Source organism: Haemaphysalis longicornis, unplaced genomic scaffold (genome assembly GCF_048455015.1).
Source record: "Haemaphysalis longicornis isolate Haplotype H1 unplaced genomic scaffold, Haemaphysalis longicornis Haplotype H1 scaffold_1, whole genome shotgun sequence".
Taxonomy (NCBI): Eukaryota; Metazoa; Arthropoda; class Arachnida; order Ixodida; family Ixodidae; genus Haemaphysalis; species Haemaphysalis longicornis.
In genome coordinates, this window is record NW_027526203.1 from 460749638 (window position 1) to 460768341 (window position 18704).

General features: G+C 50.0%; 2 protein-coding genes across 2 annotated transcripts in view; one reads left to right on the forward strand and one right to left on the reverse strand.

Moving 5' to 3' along the window:
* The window catches only part of LOC144162542 (uncharacterized), a 30141-nt gene extending 20894 nt beyond the window's left edge, over positions 1–9247 (reverse strand). Inside the window, exons 1-2 of the mRNA XM_077693128.1 lie at positions 8254–9247; positions 4013–6159 (exon numbers count right to left, since the gene is read on the reverse strand). Coding sequence (XP_077549254.1) covers positions 4013–6159; positions 8254–9247 — 3141 coding nt within the window. The remainder of the gene's footprint in view (positions 1–4012; positions 6160–8253) is intronic.
* Impl2 (Ecdysone-inducible gene L2) overlaps positions 1–18704 on the forward strand; it is a 171799-nt gene that overhangs the window by 93118 nt on the left and 59977 nt on the right. The gene's annotated exons all lie outside the window — the stretch shown is intronic.

The window sequence follows — 18704 nt, forward strand, 5'->3', positions numbered from 1 at the left end:
ATTGCTACAACTGAAGGAAAACCGGCCAACAGCCGCTACATGCCTTAGTGATGTAATTCGAACCGTCGGAATACGTTGAGACCGCAAAAGAAAGAAAAATATTTTGAGCAAGTTTGCAAGTAATCTGATGGGCGTAGAGCAGTAGTTTTTGGCTGAGGTACTTTGCAACCCTCTAATCTGATTGATTGTAGGGTTTAACGCCCCGACGCAATTCAGGCGGTGAGGCGCGCCGGATTAATTTTGACCACCTGGGGATCTTCAACGTGCCCCGAAATGTCGTACACACGGGCGTTTTCGCTTTTCGCCTCCATCAGAAAAGCGGCCACCGCGGCCGGGAATCGAACCCGCGACTTCGTGCTCAGCAGCGCAACGCCTTAGCCACTGAGCCACCGTGGCGGATCGACACCCTATAAGTACTGGATGTGTTGGGTGACCACGTTCTGCAAGCATTTAAGATTTTTAAAAAAGTTGAAAAAAGTGTTGCAGGGTCCCTTTAATGTGCTTTTCTCTCCAGCATCTGTGATGTTGAATGAATAGCTCATTTGGTTTGATTTAGTTTTTGTTGGTGGGTTGATTGTGATTGCTTATTATACTAGTCATTGTAGCGCCACTGTGCAGCCCCTGCAGAAATACTCAAAGAAAATCAATGATAATGATATTTAAATAACATTAAAATAATATTGGTGGTGGTAGTGATGATGATGAATATTTCAGAATATATTTCGCTCCCACAGGGAAAGAAATTCTTCAGTCGCCACTGCTCCAGACAATTTGCGCTAGTAATCCCGCAATGTTCACAAATCAATCCAGTTGTGGAGAAATTCAGTTTAGTCTATTTTTTATCCATGGTCATACGGGCAAAAAGGTGAAATGTCAACTTCACCCCGAAAACCTAAAATATTCATTTTTAAATTCAATATTCAATATTTATTTATTTATTTATTTATTTATTTATTTATTTATTTATTTATTTATTTATTTATTTATTTATTTATTTATTTATTTTGCGAATCTGCAGCCCCCACTTGGGGCTATGGCAGGAGTGAGCATACAAAAAAAAAAAATAAGTACAAGCTGACATCTTTTTTGGCTTTGTTGTCACCTTTAAAGATGGACATGAAGATGATGAAAATTCAAATTGGATCTATACAAGCCGAGACCGCAGCTAGAATATGAGGCACGCATACTACAGGGTTCCGGTACGACAAGCTTGTACGCACGAGCTATTTCTGTGGACTCCACGAGGAATGAGGATGATGAAAGAGTCACAGAAATTGCGCGAAGTCCTTGGTAGGCTTGTCCTTCCGACGTCAGCAGCCCTGCTCTCCTTTTCTGCGGTGGTCTTGGCTTCAGCGGGCACGTCTACGAGTGCACGGTCACATAATAATGGTTCTGCAACTTCAAGAAGGTGTACGCAAGCCCGCAAAGCCATCTCGTTGGGCGCGATCTAGAAGCTGAGGATGCCTCCGGTGTTGGCGTAACAACGGCGCGCCCGTGTCTTTGGATTGTACGGAATGCTGGAATCCGCGAAGATGGTGAACATGGTATTAGGCATGCGAGAAAACCGTGTCATTTCCGGCGCTGAGCGAAGACCTGCATCCCAATACCACAGTGCCGCGGAACTTGGGCAAGGGGAAAGCTATTACGAGAGACTCCCCTCTCCGGGCTCAGGTGTGCACCATGCAGCAGCCTGATGACGACACCTGCTCGCGGAGGAGGTCCGGAAGCGTCTACAAAGCGGCGGCCGCTGCTGTTTCCAACTGTTGCGTAAGCTCGAATGAGAAACGACTGAGGGGGGCGGGCACGCCGCTGGCTGGGCTGGTGGTTGCCGTCTATGGACACACGGCTTCCACGAAGGCCGGCACCACTTTCCAGGGTGCGGGCAAGGGCTGGCTCCGTCCTGCCCGCGGCGGGGCGCTGAGGCTTTGCCAGCGGCACCCCGTGCCGAGTGTCCCGAGACAGCTCACGGCCGAGGAATGCCGCCGCCACCGCCGCCGCCGCGCAGTCTGCCGCCGGAGACGCGCGATATATATCTTCGCGGCCCCTGTGGCCGCAGCGATTTTAGAGACCGCGCGGGCCCTTTGGCTTTTCGTTTTCTCATTTGAAGCCGCACTGGAGCGTGTACGCCGCGCCATCACTTGGCTGCGATAAATGGGTCCTGCGGTTGTCTTGCATGTCCTGCCAAGCGGAATCCCTTTCAACCAAGCGAACTGAAATGACCAGGGAGGGATCGTGCGGGGGCTATGCAATAGCGGCTTTACCGCGTTCTCGCTAGTACACGTCGTTCGGGCGCAAACTGTAAGGTTTATCGTGCTTACTGTTTGGTGGCAAAGAAAAAAAAATACATCACTGACATGCACTATTCTTCAAAGTGACGCGTTTTTTTTTTTTTTTTTTTTTGCTTTATCGGAGGCACACAGGGCGCCACGCACTTGATACCGTCGTTATAGGCTCCAGTAGACCGCCGTTTTCATTTACATTTAATGAACTCCGGGGCCCAGTGGACAGAGGCCAGTTTGACTTTGTATAACCACAGTTCAAGATTTTAGTTTTCCTCGAATTTCGACTACGACTTACGTAGGTGTGCTGTCTGATGATGAGCTTACCTTCACCCCATATTATACCTATCAAACAGTGAGCTATTTGTCACTTGGGCGCAGTGGACAGAATGTCAAGAGAATTTTGTAGCTTTGAGATGAAACCGTACTCAACTGCCTGTCGACCCGTTGTTGAATATGCCTCGGTTGGTACGTGTCTAAATCTAGCAGTGCGGTTTTTGATGAATTACAACAAAAATGGTTACTTCTGCCTCATCTAAATGCTAGGCGCAAAACTGGCGTTATATTATTTTTTAAATCGAAACTTTCTGTGTCTCCCTCATGGCGTATGTCGCGACAAAAACGCATTGCAGGAAAGCCAAAGCCCGATTTTACCCGAATTTTAGACCCCGAACATGTTTCAGGAGGATCGGGTTAAACTTGATTTCTCCCCAAATGGGCCTTTTCAAACTAGCGATTGGCACAATCGTGCGCCGATGGCCTGCTGTTCTTAACCAGTACTTGCTGGAAGCAAGCCCCACAAACACAGCTTTCAAGCTCATTGAGTATTGGCATGACTCTACCGCTCGCACTGCAGCCTGGAAGATGCGGCACTGACATTGTTGTGGCTAGGTGATGGAAGGTGTATTGTCAAGAGAACTTTCTCCCGGGTGAGATACGTTCAACGATAGGACAGGTCTCGAATGGAGACTGTCATGTTGCGCATACAGATTATAGTGTCTGTACACAAGGATGTGTACAAAGTCGATGACCAGCTTTTCGTGAATAAAATGTCTCATTTCTTGGAGGTTATCATTGCTATTTATGGTCATCATTACTGATTCATTTCAAACAAACGCGAAATTTCGGAGAGTATTTCCTAGAAAACCCTGATGTCCCCCCGATTACCAACTTGAAACAGACACCAATTTTAACTCTTCAAAGTTAAGAAGCTCGGGATACCTTCTTATAAAATAAACTGAATGGATTACTTATTACATCTGTTGTAAGAGATACTTCTCCTGTCGTTGCAGGTTTTTGAATTAACCCAGAAGAAGCACTTCGATATTTTGTTCGTTCAACTGTTTATTCACACTTCTCGTTGGAGCCAATTCGAGCAGTCGCCGGAGCGATGCTCGTCCGTGGGCCCCTCCGAGTCGTTCTCCTTGCTTTCCGCTTTCGCGGTCACCAAGAGCCCGGCCGCTCCCTCGCTTCCCCGAATTCCGCGAGCGGCCCCTCCCTCCAGTCGTGGTGTCCCGTTACTGCCAGAGGCGCCTCTTAATGGTTTTTCCTTTCCCGCGCCCGGCCGTTCTGTCGTCCCTCTGTGGTCTCTCTCCACGACTGGACGGAAGGTCCGCGCACAGTTCTAACACTCCCCCCCGCAATGAGACAGGGCTCATTCTACGTTATGTTGTTTCCAATGGGAACAGGAGCTGAACCGGTCGCTTTACTGTTTTTCCCTGCGGCACCCTGACCTCACAAGAGCGGATTTTGCCGTCTCGGCCGGGAAACACTGCTGTCACGATGCCGGTCTTCCAGAGCAGCCGCGGGCGGTCCTCCCGTATTAACACCACGTCGCCGACCCCAGGGACCCCTCCTTTCGTTTTCTTCGAGGCGTAGGCCGAGCGAAGCTGCCCCAAGTATTCTTTTCGCCACACATTCCAGAACAGATGCAGGATCTGCTTTCGTTTTTGCCAGAGCAGTCGGAGCGAGGTCGCAGAGCTTTCCACGAATTTTTCCTCGTGCAGTGGCAGTGTGGTTAGGCGTCTTCCGGCCAAGAAGCAGGCTGGTGTGAGGGGGGCACCATCGTTAGGGTCGTCGTAAGTGTAAGTGAGGGGCCTAGAATTTATGACTGCTTCGACCTCGGCGAGCACCGTTGACAGCTCGACAAAGCCAAGGGTCTGCCGGCCGATGGTCTTCTTTAGGGCCAATTTTACACTTCGAACCATTCTCTCATAGAACCCTCCCCACCACGGCGCTCGTTCAGCAATAAACTTCCACTCAATGCCCGAGTTGGAGAAGTAGCTCTGGGAATCGGGGTGCCGCAGGGCCTTCCAAAGATTGCCCATGTCTTTAGAGGCGCGTTTGAAAGTCAAGGCATTGTCCGAGTAAACTACTCGGCATAACCCCCTGCGTGACACAAAGCGACGAAAGGCATGGATGAAAGTTCCTGTGCTCATGTCCGTAACGAGTTCCAAATGCACTGCTCGCGTCACGGCACAGGTAAACAACACTATATACACTTTCACCATCTTGTCCTTCTCGTTCACAAAAAGGGGGCCGGCAAAGTCAATGCCGACAACCTCAAAGGGCTCTGCTTTGGTGGTCCGTTCGGGGGGAAGGAGTCCGGTGTCTGCCTCGATGTGGGAAGCACTGTACCGCCGGCACACAGCACAAGATCGCACCACACTTTTCACGAGTTGGCGTCCACGCACAATCCAGTATCGTTCGCGCAGCTGCACGAGTGTGTCTCTGGCGCCCGCGTGTAGGAGTTGCAAATGTGCTCGATTTACCAGCAGGACTGTGTATCGGTGCTCCTTGGGCATCACGATCGGGTGGCGCTCATCCCTCGTCTTGTTCGCAGAGCAGAGTCGGCCGCGTATTCTGAGCAGGCCCTTTTCGTCTGTAAACAAGTTAAAGTCCTTCAACGAAGAGTCGTTTGAAAGCTTCATACGCTGTGTCGTGCGGCGTATTTCGTCCGAAAAGGCCGTTTGTTGAGCTTTCTTCAGCCAGTACTCTTCGGCTCGTTCAATCTCGGCTGCCGTCAATGGACCGGAAGTCTTTTCCTTGCTTCGCAGGTTATGCAGAAAGCGCATAACCCAACCCGTCACGCGATTCACCTTTGTCGCCGAACTGAAACGCGTCAACTTCAGGAGATCGGGTTGTTCCTCGCAAGTCGTTGTCGCTACATTCACTTCCTTTTTCGTTTCCAACTCTTCAGGCGTGAAACCAGACGGACGCTCCTCGGACGGCCATACTTCCTCCTGTTGTCTTATCCATGATGGACCGTGCCACCACATGTCGCTCGATTTTAGGCTAGCCGCGGTCATGCCCCTCGTCATGAGATCGGCGGGATTACCTTTGCCTGGGCAATGCCTCCACTGTGCGACGTCCGTGTTTTGTTGGATCTCTGCAACCCGGTTCTTTACGAACTCCTTCCACCTTGCCGCGTCACCTCGGATCCAGTGAAGGGTGATCATCGAGTCCGTCCACAAGTGGATGCTGTCGATATGAAGCTTGAGGCTTGACCCGATGAATTGGCAAAGTCGAGATGCCATCAAGGCTCCCATCAGCTCCAGCCTTGCCAATGTGATGGGCTTCACTGGTGCCACGCGGCATTTGGCCATGATCAGGGTGCAGGTTCGTTCTCCTGTGCTGCTCTCTGTGCACAGGTATGCAGCCGCACCGTACGCCTTCTGGCTGGCGTCGCAAAACACGTGTAGTGTGCGGTGCACAGGGTTCCCTCCGATATTTCCCTCGTACGTTCGGGGAATGCTCATCTCACTGAGCAAAGGTAGCTCCTGGCACCACTTCGTCCATTCGTTCAGTAGATGGTCGGGTAAGGGGTCATCCCAGGCGATGTTTGCCTTCCAAATTTCCTGGAAGAGTGTTTTTGCCCTCACTGTGAAAGTTGACAGGAAACCAAGTGGGTCGTACAGCCGAGCGCTTGTCTGTAGGACGAAGCGTTTCGTGTTTCTTTGTTCCGCAGAAATTTCGATGACAGGATCTGGAGCAAAGGTTAGGAGGTCTTCGTTAGGTAACCACGTAAGGCCGAGAACCTTTAGCAGGTTGGCGGGTTGACCAAGAGGTACTTCGTTGAGGCTGTCCTGCGCGAAAAGTTCTCTCATTTGGCTACTGTTAGACCCCCACTTGTGCAGGCGCATCGACGCTGCAGCGAAAATGCGGTTAACCTCGCCGTACACCTTTACCGCTTCCTCTTCGCTGGAGGCGCCGCACAGCACGTCATCGACGTAGATGCAGTTTTTCAGCATCTTCGCTGTTTCTGGGTATTGCTGCTCCATTTTCTCAAGGTGGCACTGCAGCGTTGCCGCCAAAAGGAAAGGGCTTGACGTTGTCCCGAATGGCACTCGCGTCATCCTGTATGCAGCGATTTCCGGCAAGGGCTTGCCAATTTCGGGCTTACGAGCAAACCACAAAAATCTAAGCGCATCGCGGTCTTCAGGGGCGACACTTATCTGCAGAAACGCCTTTTCCGCATCAGCGACGAGTGCGACTGGGTGGCTTCGGAAATTTAGCAGCAGGCGCACGAGGTCTGGATTTAGATTTGGCCCACTGTCCAAGTTGTCGTTCAGCGAGTTTGCGTCCGTACTGTGCGATGACGCGTCGAACACGATTCTGAGCTTGGTTGTCGCGCTGTTGTCTCGCAGAACAGGTTGGTGCGGCATGTAATAGGTACGCTGATTGCCGTTGTGTGGATCAGTGGGCGCTTCCTCTGCTACGCCATCGTCAATCAGTCGCCGCATCTCGGTGTCGTACCTTTCCATGAGTTCCGGGGCTCTGTTGAGCCTTTTTGTCAGGGAACGAAATCGTTTCTCTGCCACTGCGCGGTTGTCTGCCAACCTTACGTTATTCTTCCACGGCAGCTTCACCTGGTAGCGGCCGTTAACTGTCTCGATGTTGTTCTTGAATTCGTCCCTAACCTGACAGTTCGAGGGATTTTGTGTTGTTTCCGACACACCGACGCCCTCTAGCTCCCAAAACTGCCTCAAAATTGGCGCTGTTTCTTGGTCGGCTACTGTCGTACGTAGGACGACCGCGTGGGTACAGTTAACCAGCTGACATGTTGTCGAAGTCTGACCCTGAACTGCCCAACCGAATCTTGTCTCCACTGCCATGAGTTTGTTTTGCAGCTTTCTTACAGAGCCCGTAATGCACTCCCAATAATAATCAGAGCCAACAAGGATTCCGGTGCTCGCGTTCGTTAGTACTGTTGTGTCGTCACCGAGTGGGCAGCGAAGTTCTTCTAGCGACTTGCGAATTTCGTCGTCAGGGCAGGGAATTTGTTGCTCGCAGATTGAGGGTGTTTCCAGCGCCTCAATTACCCGTTCCGTGTTTGCATTATGCCTGCTGATGAGGCGAACCTCAACCACCCGGAATGTTCGTGCGTCGCTCTGCCCTCCAAACACTCCAATCGAGAGTTTCTCCGTGCGGAGCGGCCGACAGCCGAGTCTCTGAGACAGCTCCTCCGTAATAAACGATCGTTGGCTGCCGCTGTCGAAAAGAATTCTTGTGATACTCTTTGTGTTCTGTCCACTGCTCCACGCTGTCACAGTCGGCATGAGTACGGAGGGGCGATCGGTTGTGTTCTCGGATGCATGCAGAGAGATGGGAGCGTTAAACACCTCCTTCACCTTCGTTTCTTCGCCATGCGCATGCATTTTTCTCAAGAACTCCGGGTCGCACATCGTCGTTGCGTGTCGTCGTTTGCAAGCTTTGCATTCGATGCTTGCCCTACAACGCTTTGCAAGGTGTCCGCGCTTGGTGCAGCGGAAGCACCTGCCTTTCGATGTTAGTATGGCCTTCTTTTCCCTCAGGTCTATTTTTGCGTTGCAGTCGGGAGTGTCGTGTGCCTTCGATTGACAAAGTAAGCACTGTGTGTCGGACGACGTCCCGTGCAAGGCCGCTACCGTTGGGGTTCTAGGGGGGCCCTTGTCTGATGCCGCGTGATGCTTGCGAAAAGGAGGCGGGGGCTTACCGTGGTTGTCGTCGGGTCGGCTTTCCGCTGCCCTCTCACGGCTCTCCAGCTCTCGTCGGTAGAAGTGGAGGAGAGATCGGAGTGGAGACCCTTGAGATGATGCTGATGAGCCGGTTGATGCAGAGTCGCCGTTCGCTGATGCTGCACTGCTTGTCGCGTCACTATCCTCGGCTTGCCGGCGGTGATAATCCAAAATCATGTCCGCTGGAAGCACACGTAGCAGCACGGGGTAGAGCATTGCGCTGTACGACTCGTCCGCCACACCTAACGACTTGAGTCCTCGCATGTGCACCTGTAGCCTGTCGTAAAGACGCCGCAGGGCGGGCACATTCTTTGACGACGTCAAAGGCTGCGCGTCGATGAGGCCTTGCATGTGCTCTTGTATCAACGCCGCCGGGCTGCCGAAACGCTGCTGTAGAAGATCGACGGCGTCGCTGTAGCACTGGGCAGTCGCTGGGAGTCCTGCAATAGCTGCCGCAGCATCTCCGGTGAGCAGGGACCTCAGGTAGTGGAATCGGTCGCTTGCAGTCAAGTCCGCATTCTTGTGCACTGATTGTTCGAATTGTTCCCAAAACGGTTGCCAATTTTTCCGCTTGCCGTCAAACCGAATGAGTTCTAATTTTGGCAGCTTCGTTTTTGGGGCTGAAGTTTTCTGCGGTTGAGGCTCGTTGCTGCTCGTACTTGGAGCCTGTGCCTGACGAGGAAGACGCTGCGTCTCGATCTTGTGCTTGAGCCTGCCCAAGGAATTGGCGATCTTGTCCGAATATTCCAAGACCTGCTCGAACTCTTCGTCAGCGTCCTCATCTGTCAGGCACCGCTCGATCGCCGCGTCCACTTCTGACAGCTTGAGGCTGGTTGTTTCAAGGCGCTGCAGCATCGCCTTCAATGCGTCGACGGTCGGCTCGGCGCTGGCCGCAAGGCATTCGTCGATTTCTTTAACGATGCGGGTTACCTGTGATCGGATGGCCCGTCGTTTCTTTCGTTGAATCTCCATGTCGGTGCTTGAAGTGGAGTCGGTGGGGTCCGGTCGATGTGGTAATCCGTTCCCGGGTTTCGGCACCAAAATTGTGTTGTAAGAGATACTTCTCCTGTCGTTGCAGGTTTTTGAATTAACCCAGAAGAAGCACTTCGATATTTTGTTCGTTCAACTGTTTATTCACACTTCTCGTTGGAGCCAATTCGAGCAGTCGCCGGAGCGATGCTCGTCCGTGGGCCCCTCCGAGTCGTTCTCCTTGCTTTCCGCTTTCGCGGTCACCAAGAGCCCGGCCGCTCCCTCGCTTCCCCGAATTCCGCGAGCGGCCCCTCCCTCCAGTCGTGGTGTCCCGTTACTGCCAGAGGCGCCTCTTAATGGTTTTTCCTTTCCCGCGCCCGGCCGTTCTGTCGTCCCTCTGTGGTCTCTCTCCACGACTGGACGGAAGGTCCGCGCACAGTTCTAACAACATCTGTAGATTTACCCCGACAAAAACTCGTATTTCGGAATGATTTTACAAAAAACCCCGGTTTCTCCCCGATTATCCCTTTGAAAAATACCATCCGATTTTTACCCCTCGATTTAAAAAAATATATAAAACCCGAAAACGAACAGCCCTGTTTATATTCATCAGAAGTTGATATCTTCAAGAAGCTCACTTCATCTGTTCTGTTCAGACATTTGAAGACTAGAATCTCGTTCTTATCCTCCATTGTAAAACTGTATGTTATATTTCTATTATTGCTCTGTCCGGCGAAATTCATTCGTATTATAGTTCGCAGTAGTTAATCTTTGCAGTTTGCATCGTATGCTGACCATGTTAAGGATTTTTCTATTTCATTTTCGCTTTGCTATGTTTTACATGTTGAAGATTCCTGTTCTCGCTTTACAAGTCCGTCCGTAGTGAGAGTATGTTCCCATGGACTTGTCTGACGAAACTACGTCTTGCTGTTGCATCATGACCGTTTGGTAGCGTTTCAACTGTGCGCTAAAAATTTATTTGGTTATTTTTCATTTTTAAATTCGTATGACAATTAAACAGAGCTATCGGGTGGCCCTTGGCGCATGAATTTGAATAGTTATTTTTAATTGGTTGATAATATACACACTAAACTTTTTACACACTTATCGCCTAAAAAAGGCGTAGTATAGTTGTAATAAAGGTATTCGGAGGTTATTACACCCTTTTTCTTGTGTTCCAACACCCTAATTTGTAGCTTTAGGCATTTTTTGAGTGCAAAAAAGGTTTTCACAGTGACTGACTGCAACACCCTCAGTTTTCTGTAGGGTTTTCAAAGGGTGTGAAATTGGTGTGTTTGGTATTTGATTACAGCGACGATTACTAAGGCCATATGCCCAGCTTTAAACACTCCCACCTTACCGATAGTTTTCGATCTACAAGTCGATGTACAAGCGATGTACAAGCAGTTCGACCCCCTCAATATTGTTATGGCATTAACATTTGTTACGCAATCATTATACAGCATGCCAATCACTGGTAGTCCCTGAAAATATTGTTCTTGTCAGTACTGATGGAACTTAAGAATTGTGTCGTAAGTCAAGCAGAATGATAACACGATTTTTGCATACTGTATATATGGTTTGCTCCTTTGAATACGAATGAGTTTCGTTTGAAAGGTATAGAAAAATAATACTCTGAATGTACACAATAAACTCTTTGACTCCTCTAATCATCTCCAAAAGTCGGGAAAAGTGTTGCATGGTGGCTACACCTTTTTTGTTGTTAACACCCTTTTGCACATTCTCTGGGTACACCATCATGCTCTAAAAGGTGTTGTATAGGTCTGATTAGGGTGTTGGGAGGTGGTTACACGTTTTGTCTTTGTAATACAACACACCCCTTTTTAGCTATTGGTGTAATTACACCTGCTGAAAACCCTCAATTTTGGGGGGGTGTTGAAAGGGTGTTTAAATGGGTGTTCAGGTGCAAATAAATTATGCCCATTGCTATTGTTTTAAGTACCGTGAGGTACAAAACATCCACCCGCTCGTACAAAATGTTCAAGCCCACACCCTTACTTTAGGGTGTTAAGCAGCCTTACCCCCTTATTTTAGAGTGTCACAAGCACACCCTTTTTTCATCCTTGCGCCATGTTTCAGTCAAAGCACCCTTTAAAGGAGTGTGCCATGGGGCAAGATTTTTACACCCTTTTCGACCAGAAACGATGTAAAAACGTTTAGTGTGTATATACAACATAGCGAAAATGAAGACAAAGCTAAACTTCCCGTCTATCTGCAATTGCCTGGATAAGAAAACATTTTCACTGGAATTTGTTATTTAATTTCAGTCTTTTGACACTATCTCCTTCTTTCTTATCTGATTATAGGGTCAAATGACACCTGAGGTCTTAAAAACTACAAATTATGTATGAAATGTACAAGAAAGGCTAAGAAAATACATACTCGGGAAAGAAAGCAGTAATCACCCAAAAAAATGCACCGCGATTTTATTCCTACAGAAACTCCAAAAACACCGAACCCTAGGAATATCTCGAAAAATTATGAGCAGATGCTCCTGATATTTCTATTAAGCAACTACGCTTGTAATAAAACTATGTGAAAAAATTAGTGCCCTTCCACTCTGTGAAGAGGGATGACATGGGAAGCTGGACGCAGTCCACGGAGTGCACGAAACAATACACGTTTATCGTAATTTGCGATGGAGCATATTTCCTAGCAGAATGAACCTCTGACGGATCCAAGCTTTGTTCTTGCAGATAAACATGGAACGGCCTGCGTCCCTCTCGCATCGTAAGCATCTTACTGTTTGTGTAAGGCCGGGTTCAGACTGTTGCCGCAACTGTCGTAATAGTTTTGAAGAATGACGTCATTTCACGTCTCAGCCATCCGAACTGCGTGACATGGCATTTTTTTTACGTCCATAGATCACGACACGGGTTTTGCGTCGGTAATATGAACATAGCCTAACACACAAACCCAATCCGCTCTACCACTAAGGACTCTGGAAAGGTCCCATTGGGCCGTTTAACGTCCGTGTTTGAACCTCGCACCAGCACAACGGAATGCCATCCATTAGTACGGGCATGAAACCTATGGCTGATAATGATGATGATGATGATGATGATGATTGCTATTGGTTTCCCCTTTGTAGCGGGGCGATGTCATTTCATCTTACCAAAAAGGACTAATATACCTATGTTATATACTCTTGGTTTAATACTAGCGCTGCTTAGGGCAGGCACAAAAAGCTCATTAGGCACAAAATACTTTTTTTTTCTGTTACAAGTGGTAACTGTCTTAGGCAATATTCCCCTCTCTGCTTTTCGTCCACCAGCATTCTAATCTTCTTTTCGTCCCCTCGACAGCCTTGACAGCCGCGCATGCACGCCTCCCCTCCTCCCTCCCACTATTCTCCACTTCAAACCTGCGCACGCATAAACCGGCAAGCGCTCATGTGCGCGGGCTGAGAAGTGACAGACGCCGTCGAAAATATGCCTGAAAGCCCCCAGAAGAAGTAACATTGGCTCACGACGACGTTCCAAGCGGGCATTTGCTGTTCATGCGGGAGGGATTCGCGGCTACTCGACGAGTGAAACTTGAGGCGGTAACGGCGGTGCCAGCAGCTTTCCGTTGTTCTTGCACCCATTCGCGCTTGTGTTCGTGCCAACGCTTCCATTATATCTCTTCCTCCAAACGAACGGCATGCATCCGTCCCATAACGATTTAAAACCTGGAAGCCTTTGAGCTCTATTCTCTCATGCAAACATGTGGCTGTCCGTTTTCCTTCCTCCTCGAATGCATATGTGTGTGTGTAAGATGTTTGTGTAACACATCAACCCACACCCGAACCACTCGATTGAGGAGGACAGCCGACTAACCACATTGAGCCATGTAATTTCGACATCTAAATCACCCCCCAGCACAGCCGGCATTTCACTGGTAGCGGCATGAAGCCTACCTGTGCGTGCACGCCCCCCTTTTTCTACCCGCAAACCATGCACGCATAAACCGGCAACCGGTGATGGCGCATGCTTAAGCGTGAAAGACACCACGAAAATGTCGCTCGGAAGGCCTTCCAAGCTGAAAAAGAAATAAGGGATCAAGCTGGCGTTCCAACTGGGGAAGTTTCTCTTTTACCTGGGGGATTTCGCAGCTACTTGGCGAAGTGAATTTGAGTGGAAACGGCGACGGCTGGTTTCGGTCGTTTTAGGGGGCAGCCCTTTGGCAGCCCTTACCTGGCTTCGCGGGAGCGGCGTCTATTTATATCCGCGTAATCGAGTGAGCGAACGCGGCAGCGACGAATGAAAGAAAACGGAGAGGAGCGTCTAGCGAAGGGTGAAGTGGAGTACGACACGTGCGGCTACGGCGTCATCTCTCACATTGACTTTCCCTCACGCATGTTTCCTGTGTCTCCACCAAGCAGTGCCCTCCCGCTGACACTTTCCCCAGACGCTGTTCTATTCTCCGCTAATCCAAACCACGTGACGTTTTCGCGGGAGGTTCAAACACGATTTGCAACATGGTGGCTGGTGACGGCGGCGCACTGCGAGGTAGCAGCAGAGTAGCGCACGCAGCCGTAGGTTCGCTGATCACGCGAACACTTCTTGAGACGCAGCAGAAATGCGCCGTGACCGAGAAGACTGCAGCTCGCGCTGCGCACAAATTTCATATTAGGGAGTGTACTGATCGTCAGTGCATTTTTTACGCTCATACATGCTTCTGTTTATTTTTCGCAATCATCTGATAACCGCACTACCGCCGTTAGCTGCCGACTGCGCAACTTGCCAAAGGGGCATCGGTGGAGGCGAGGGAGAAAATAGTTGTGAAAGAGGTGGCAACGGGAGTCCTGGAGCGGCGCCGAGTAAATCGATGACACCGGAATGAAAACTGATGGGGGGGGGGGGGGGGTTTAGACATATATTGCTTTGCAGTAAAAGTCTGCACACCGTGCAACGCTTAGTATAGCGGTAAACGTATGCATCTAAAAATGAAAGGCCACCGGTACATGATGTCATCGCATTAGTTCACCACGCTTAGCTACTGGCAGTATTAGATGGTGGCGAAGTTTGGAATATGGTTGCTAACGTGACAGCCAAACGTAATAAATAATTTAATTAATTGGCACACTATAGTCAAACAGACGGGATTTTGAGAAAGAAACCTTAAGATCAGACCGGATTACCATAAAGAAATCTCACAGTCAACTCATAAGTGAAAACCACACAACGAACATGCCTACTGAGCTTGAAATATTAACAACATAAAAATTTCATGGCATTTTCGCTAACACGTAAAATAATAGACAGGGAAACAGGCAGGTCAGTTACGGATGCATGAGCAGGGGCTTGTTGAAAAATTCGGCACTACTAAAGTTATCTTTAGCTGTCTGGTTGACTCTGCCGCACAGGAATGAAGGGTAAGGGCGAACGTGCAGTGACATAGATTGAAAACCACGTAAACCAACTTTCGCATTAGCGTTATATAAGCTACTGTCTAATGTTTTCGCTGTACAGATCGCTTCGTCACTGGGCATATTAGCTTGCGTTCAAAATTCAACCTTGCCGCAAATATGACTAAGTTATGGCTCATGCCGGTTTCGTGTGCATGAGAGCTTTATATACGTTAAGTGGACTTTGTCGGCAAATTGAGCCAGTAATGTACAGACAAGATGGACGGTGGGATGAGTGCGGCAGGCCTGGGCGTGGTTGGGAACAATGCAATTTGCGCGTGATTTAGGGAAAGAAAATAAAATCAGTGCTCTTCCACTCTGTGAAGAAGGATGACCAGCGAAGCTAGGGTGCCTAATGATAGAGTCGACTGAGTGGCTAATTGTCATAGAATTTACTTCGGGATACTTTCGATAACTCAAGGGTTAGAGACGTTTTCTGTAATCATACTCGCTCCGTAGATGGCCGTGCGTCACTGAGCAACACCAAAATGTGAAAAATCCAGCTTACAAAAACCAAGCTTACACCGATCTTCATAAAGTCAGCTTCATCTGTAAACACAAATGCAGTGCTAAAAAAACATTTGTTTGCGAAGCAATATCAGCCGTTTTATATCGAAGTATGATGGCCCTGGGACCTTTTAGATGCGAAGCATCTCTTGCTCTCGGCTCCGTCGTCCGTCGTCCGTCTGTCCGCGCCTCTCCCCCTACACTATATAAAAAAATACGCCCACCTCCCCTCGCGGGAACCCTGGTGTGATGCAACGCTGAAGGGGGTTCAAGCGCAAGCGGAGAGCAACCGTCGACCGAAAGACCGCCGGAGAGCGGCGCACCGGTTATATGCGCAGCGCGCCCGAAGGAGAGGAGACCGCGGAGAGAGAGAGTACTGCACATGCGCAGCACCGCGCGCAGCGCCGCCCACCGGCGGAATGAGAGCGCGCTGGGCCGCACACCCGCAGATTTGAGAGAGTGTGTTCGCTCTCACCTGGGCACGCGCCGGCGTCAGTGCGTCTGCCGCGGCTATGACGCAACACAATCCAACACAATCCACTTTAATCCAATCCAATCCAATCCAAATCAAGCCAAGCCAAGCCAAGCCAAGCCAATCCAATGCCCGTCGCGAGAGAGTGTTTGCTATTGGAGAGGAGACGGGGAGAGTGGAAAGGCTGCGGACAACAACGGACGCACGCAGGAAGGACGGACAACAACGGACGCACACAGGAAGGACGGACAACAACGGACGCACGCAGGAAGGACAGGGCCGCCGACAAGAGATGCTCTGACCGTCGCATCTAAAAATAGTTAGCGGCGCCCGGTTTCGATCCCAGGACTCTCTGGCCGCAATGGGAGGTACGTGGCGCTCTTCCCACTGCGCCACAAAACCGAGACAAGAGCAAGTGCTACGAACGCGCCTTATGTCCTAGACTCATTCAAACTACGTCAAGAAGCTACTGATACAACGAAGGCACGCGAAGCTAAACGTCAACGCAAACGATGAACTGAAAACTTTGGAGGAGGATGTTGAATTTCCCGTGGGAAAGCTGTGGCGGGAAGCGCCACGCGCCTTGCAGCTCAACTAGAGAAGATGGCGAAGAGGGCGGGCAGCGGGGTAGGAGCGTGAGCACGCAATAAAGAAAGGCGAGAACCAGGAGGTGTTGGATCAGGTAACGCCGGTGTCGGTCTCTTCGCTGTCTCTACATTTCTCTACATTTCTCTGTCTCTACATGGGGGTTCACACTACGTTCCCATTCGTGCTCCGATAAATGAAACAACATAACGGCAACACAATGGAACCTACACGGAACCCATATGATGCTTCGCATCCTCCTCATGGTTCCCCATGGGAAGATGGTGTAATTTTTTTTATTTTTTTCTATACTGGGAACCGGTTTTTGCGGAGCGTAGAAACCTCCAGAGAAAGCGCTGTTAAAATGACCTCACATTGTGTTAGGATACTGTCTTTTTATCCCGCTAGTCACCAGCGTGACGGGTGCAGTCACGATAATGCTCGGGTTTGCGTGCCATACCCTGCTCCTTGCGAGAAACGCACTTACCGCAGCTAGGCCATTGCCAGGGAGTGGTGTTTCGGTGTCACAACACTCCCCGAAATTTTAACCTCACATCTGTTTAAGCTTTTAGTTTCGCCGTGGAGCGTTGCCAGAAAAAAATACCAAGAAGAAATACCGAGCGCACGTGAGCGTGCACCTCGTGACGAGCGCCCGGCGTCGCCCAGCTCTACCTTGGAGAACGCTCTGCCCAGCGTTCGTGGTGGGATCTCCCGCGTGCTGTTCTCCTCGCCAGTTCACGTGCGTTCGCGCCTGAAGTGGGCAGCACAGACGCCGAGTTCACGCTATACAGATGCCGTGTTCGCGAAGCCAGTTGCCGCAGGTTCTAGCGCGGGCTAACTCGGTCCACTTTGGTAGAGATGTGAAAGCCTGCTGACAAAACGATCCAGGCCTGCCGGTCATGGAGAACTTTCACCGGCAAGTTCGGAAATCCATGTGAGGGGCAACATCCGGGTCTCCGACGAAGGAAGAGGGGCCGCCAGCTCTGCCGTTTCTCCAGCCTTCCACCACTAGTGCAAGCTGCTCCAATTCGTTTAGCGCATCCCCCCCCCCCTCCTTTCGGTTTTTTTCCTCCTGTTTTTTTACACACTCCATTCATAAATATGTAAAAACAAAAATAAGATAAGAGAACAAAAGTAAGGCATTGTTAGGGCGGAGACTACCTTTTCTAGTTTTAGCAGCTGAGCTATTGGAGTTTGGTCCGGTGGCGTTAGCAAAAAAATACAAAAACAAAACTCCTCCGGTGCAAACCACCCGGCACGACCTTCGCGCAGCTGCATAGGCGGAGCCAAGCCTCGAATATCTATGCCGACAGTGCGCCGACGCCGCGTCGCCGACACACACCTTCTCGTGACTCCGCGCCGAGCACATCGCTTAGACTCCCGCAAACATGGGTCGGCCGAAGAAGTATGTAAGTCCCGCGGAAGAAGCAGCACAGCGCGAACACCGTTCTGTCACTGCTCGAAATGTATGAGACGGCTGCGATCCAAACCGGAGTATTGCGTCGAAACCTAGCAAAACCTAGAAAAAACTTAGCAAAACCGAAAGAAGCTAGGTCGACCCCAGCTGCGCTGTTTATCCAGCCTTGCACCACTAATTCAAGCTGCGCCAATTTTTTTATGTACTGGCTGGGCATAACACCCACCACAAAATATTTCTGGCTACGCCATTGGAGATGAGCATTGAGGGACCGCGATATATATTCTCCGCTGCGCTGCCTGGACGCAATACCGGAGACATCAGGTCTACCAAAAGAAGCCCGCTAATGCTTGGACCATTGAAAAGTAAGCTTCGTATCGACGGCGTACGTGACAACCAACGAGCGGGCGTCATTTCAAAGCAGATGCAATGGCGGCTCCAAATAAAGTTAGGAAGAATGCCGCTGATACGAACTGAGCTCGCATGTTAGCGGCTTTCGAGTGCGTCTCGAATGACGCTGATAATTTCTGAGGCTATACAGGGCCTGCAATACTGAAGAGCCACGCCAAGACCCGCCGAAACATGTATGTCCGCCAACAGATGTAGCAACGTGGTACGCGCACGTGCCGCTCCGCTGGTATGGGAGCGGAATCTGTCACCTCCTCGGAAGACACAATTCGCCCCTCAGCTTAGCGAGGAGTAGCCGACCGGGGAGTGTCTTTGCGCGTTTACGACGGCTACAGCCATCGCCTGTCATCCCATTCTACATTGCTGAACAGTACGTCAAAAGAGGAACTAGCCCTGATTTCTTTTTTGCCGTTATTTGAAGCATTCTTCTTTTGATACACACTATGCCTTTACTTGTGAAGTTCGCTTCGGAGGCAGGAAGCCGAGCACAGCAGAGAACAAGGGTAAGGGAGGACCTGCAACTAAGGGTCAAAAGACTGATTCGGCTGACGCACGGTAGCAGCGAGCGAATGGAAAGCCAAGGGTCCTTCCTCTGATAACGATGATCGTCTTAGGATCGTGTACACTGTGCGCGTAGATAATCCAGCTTTATGCCCCCCTG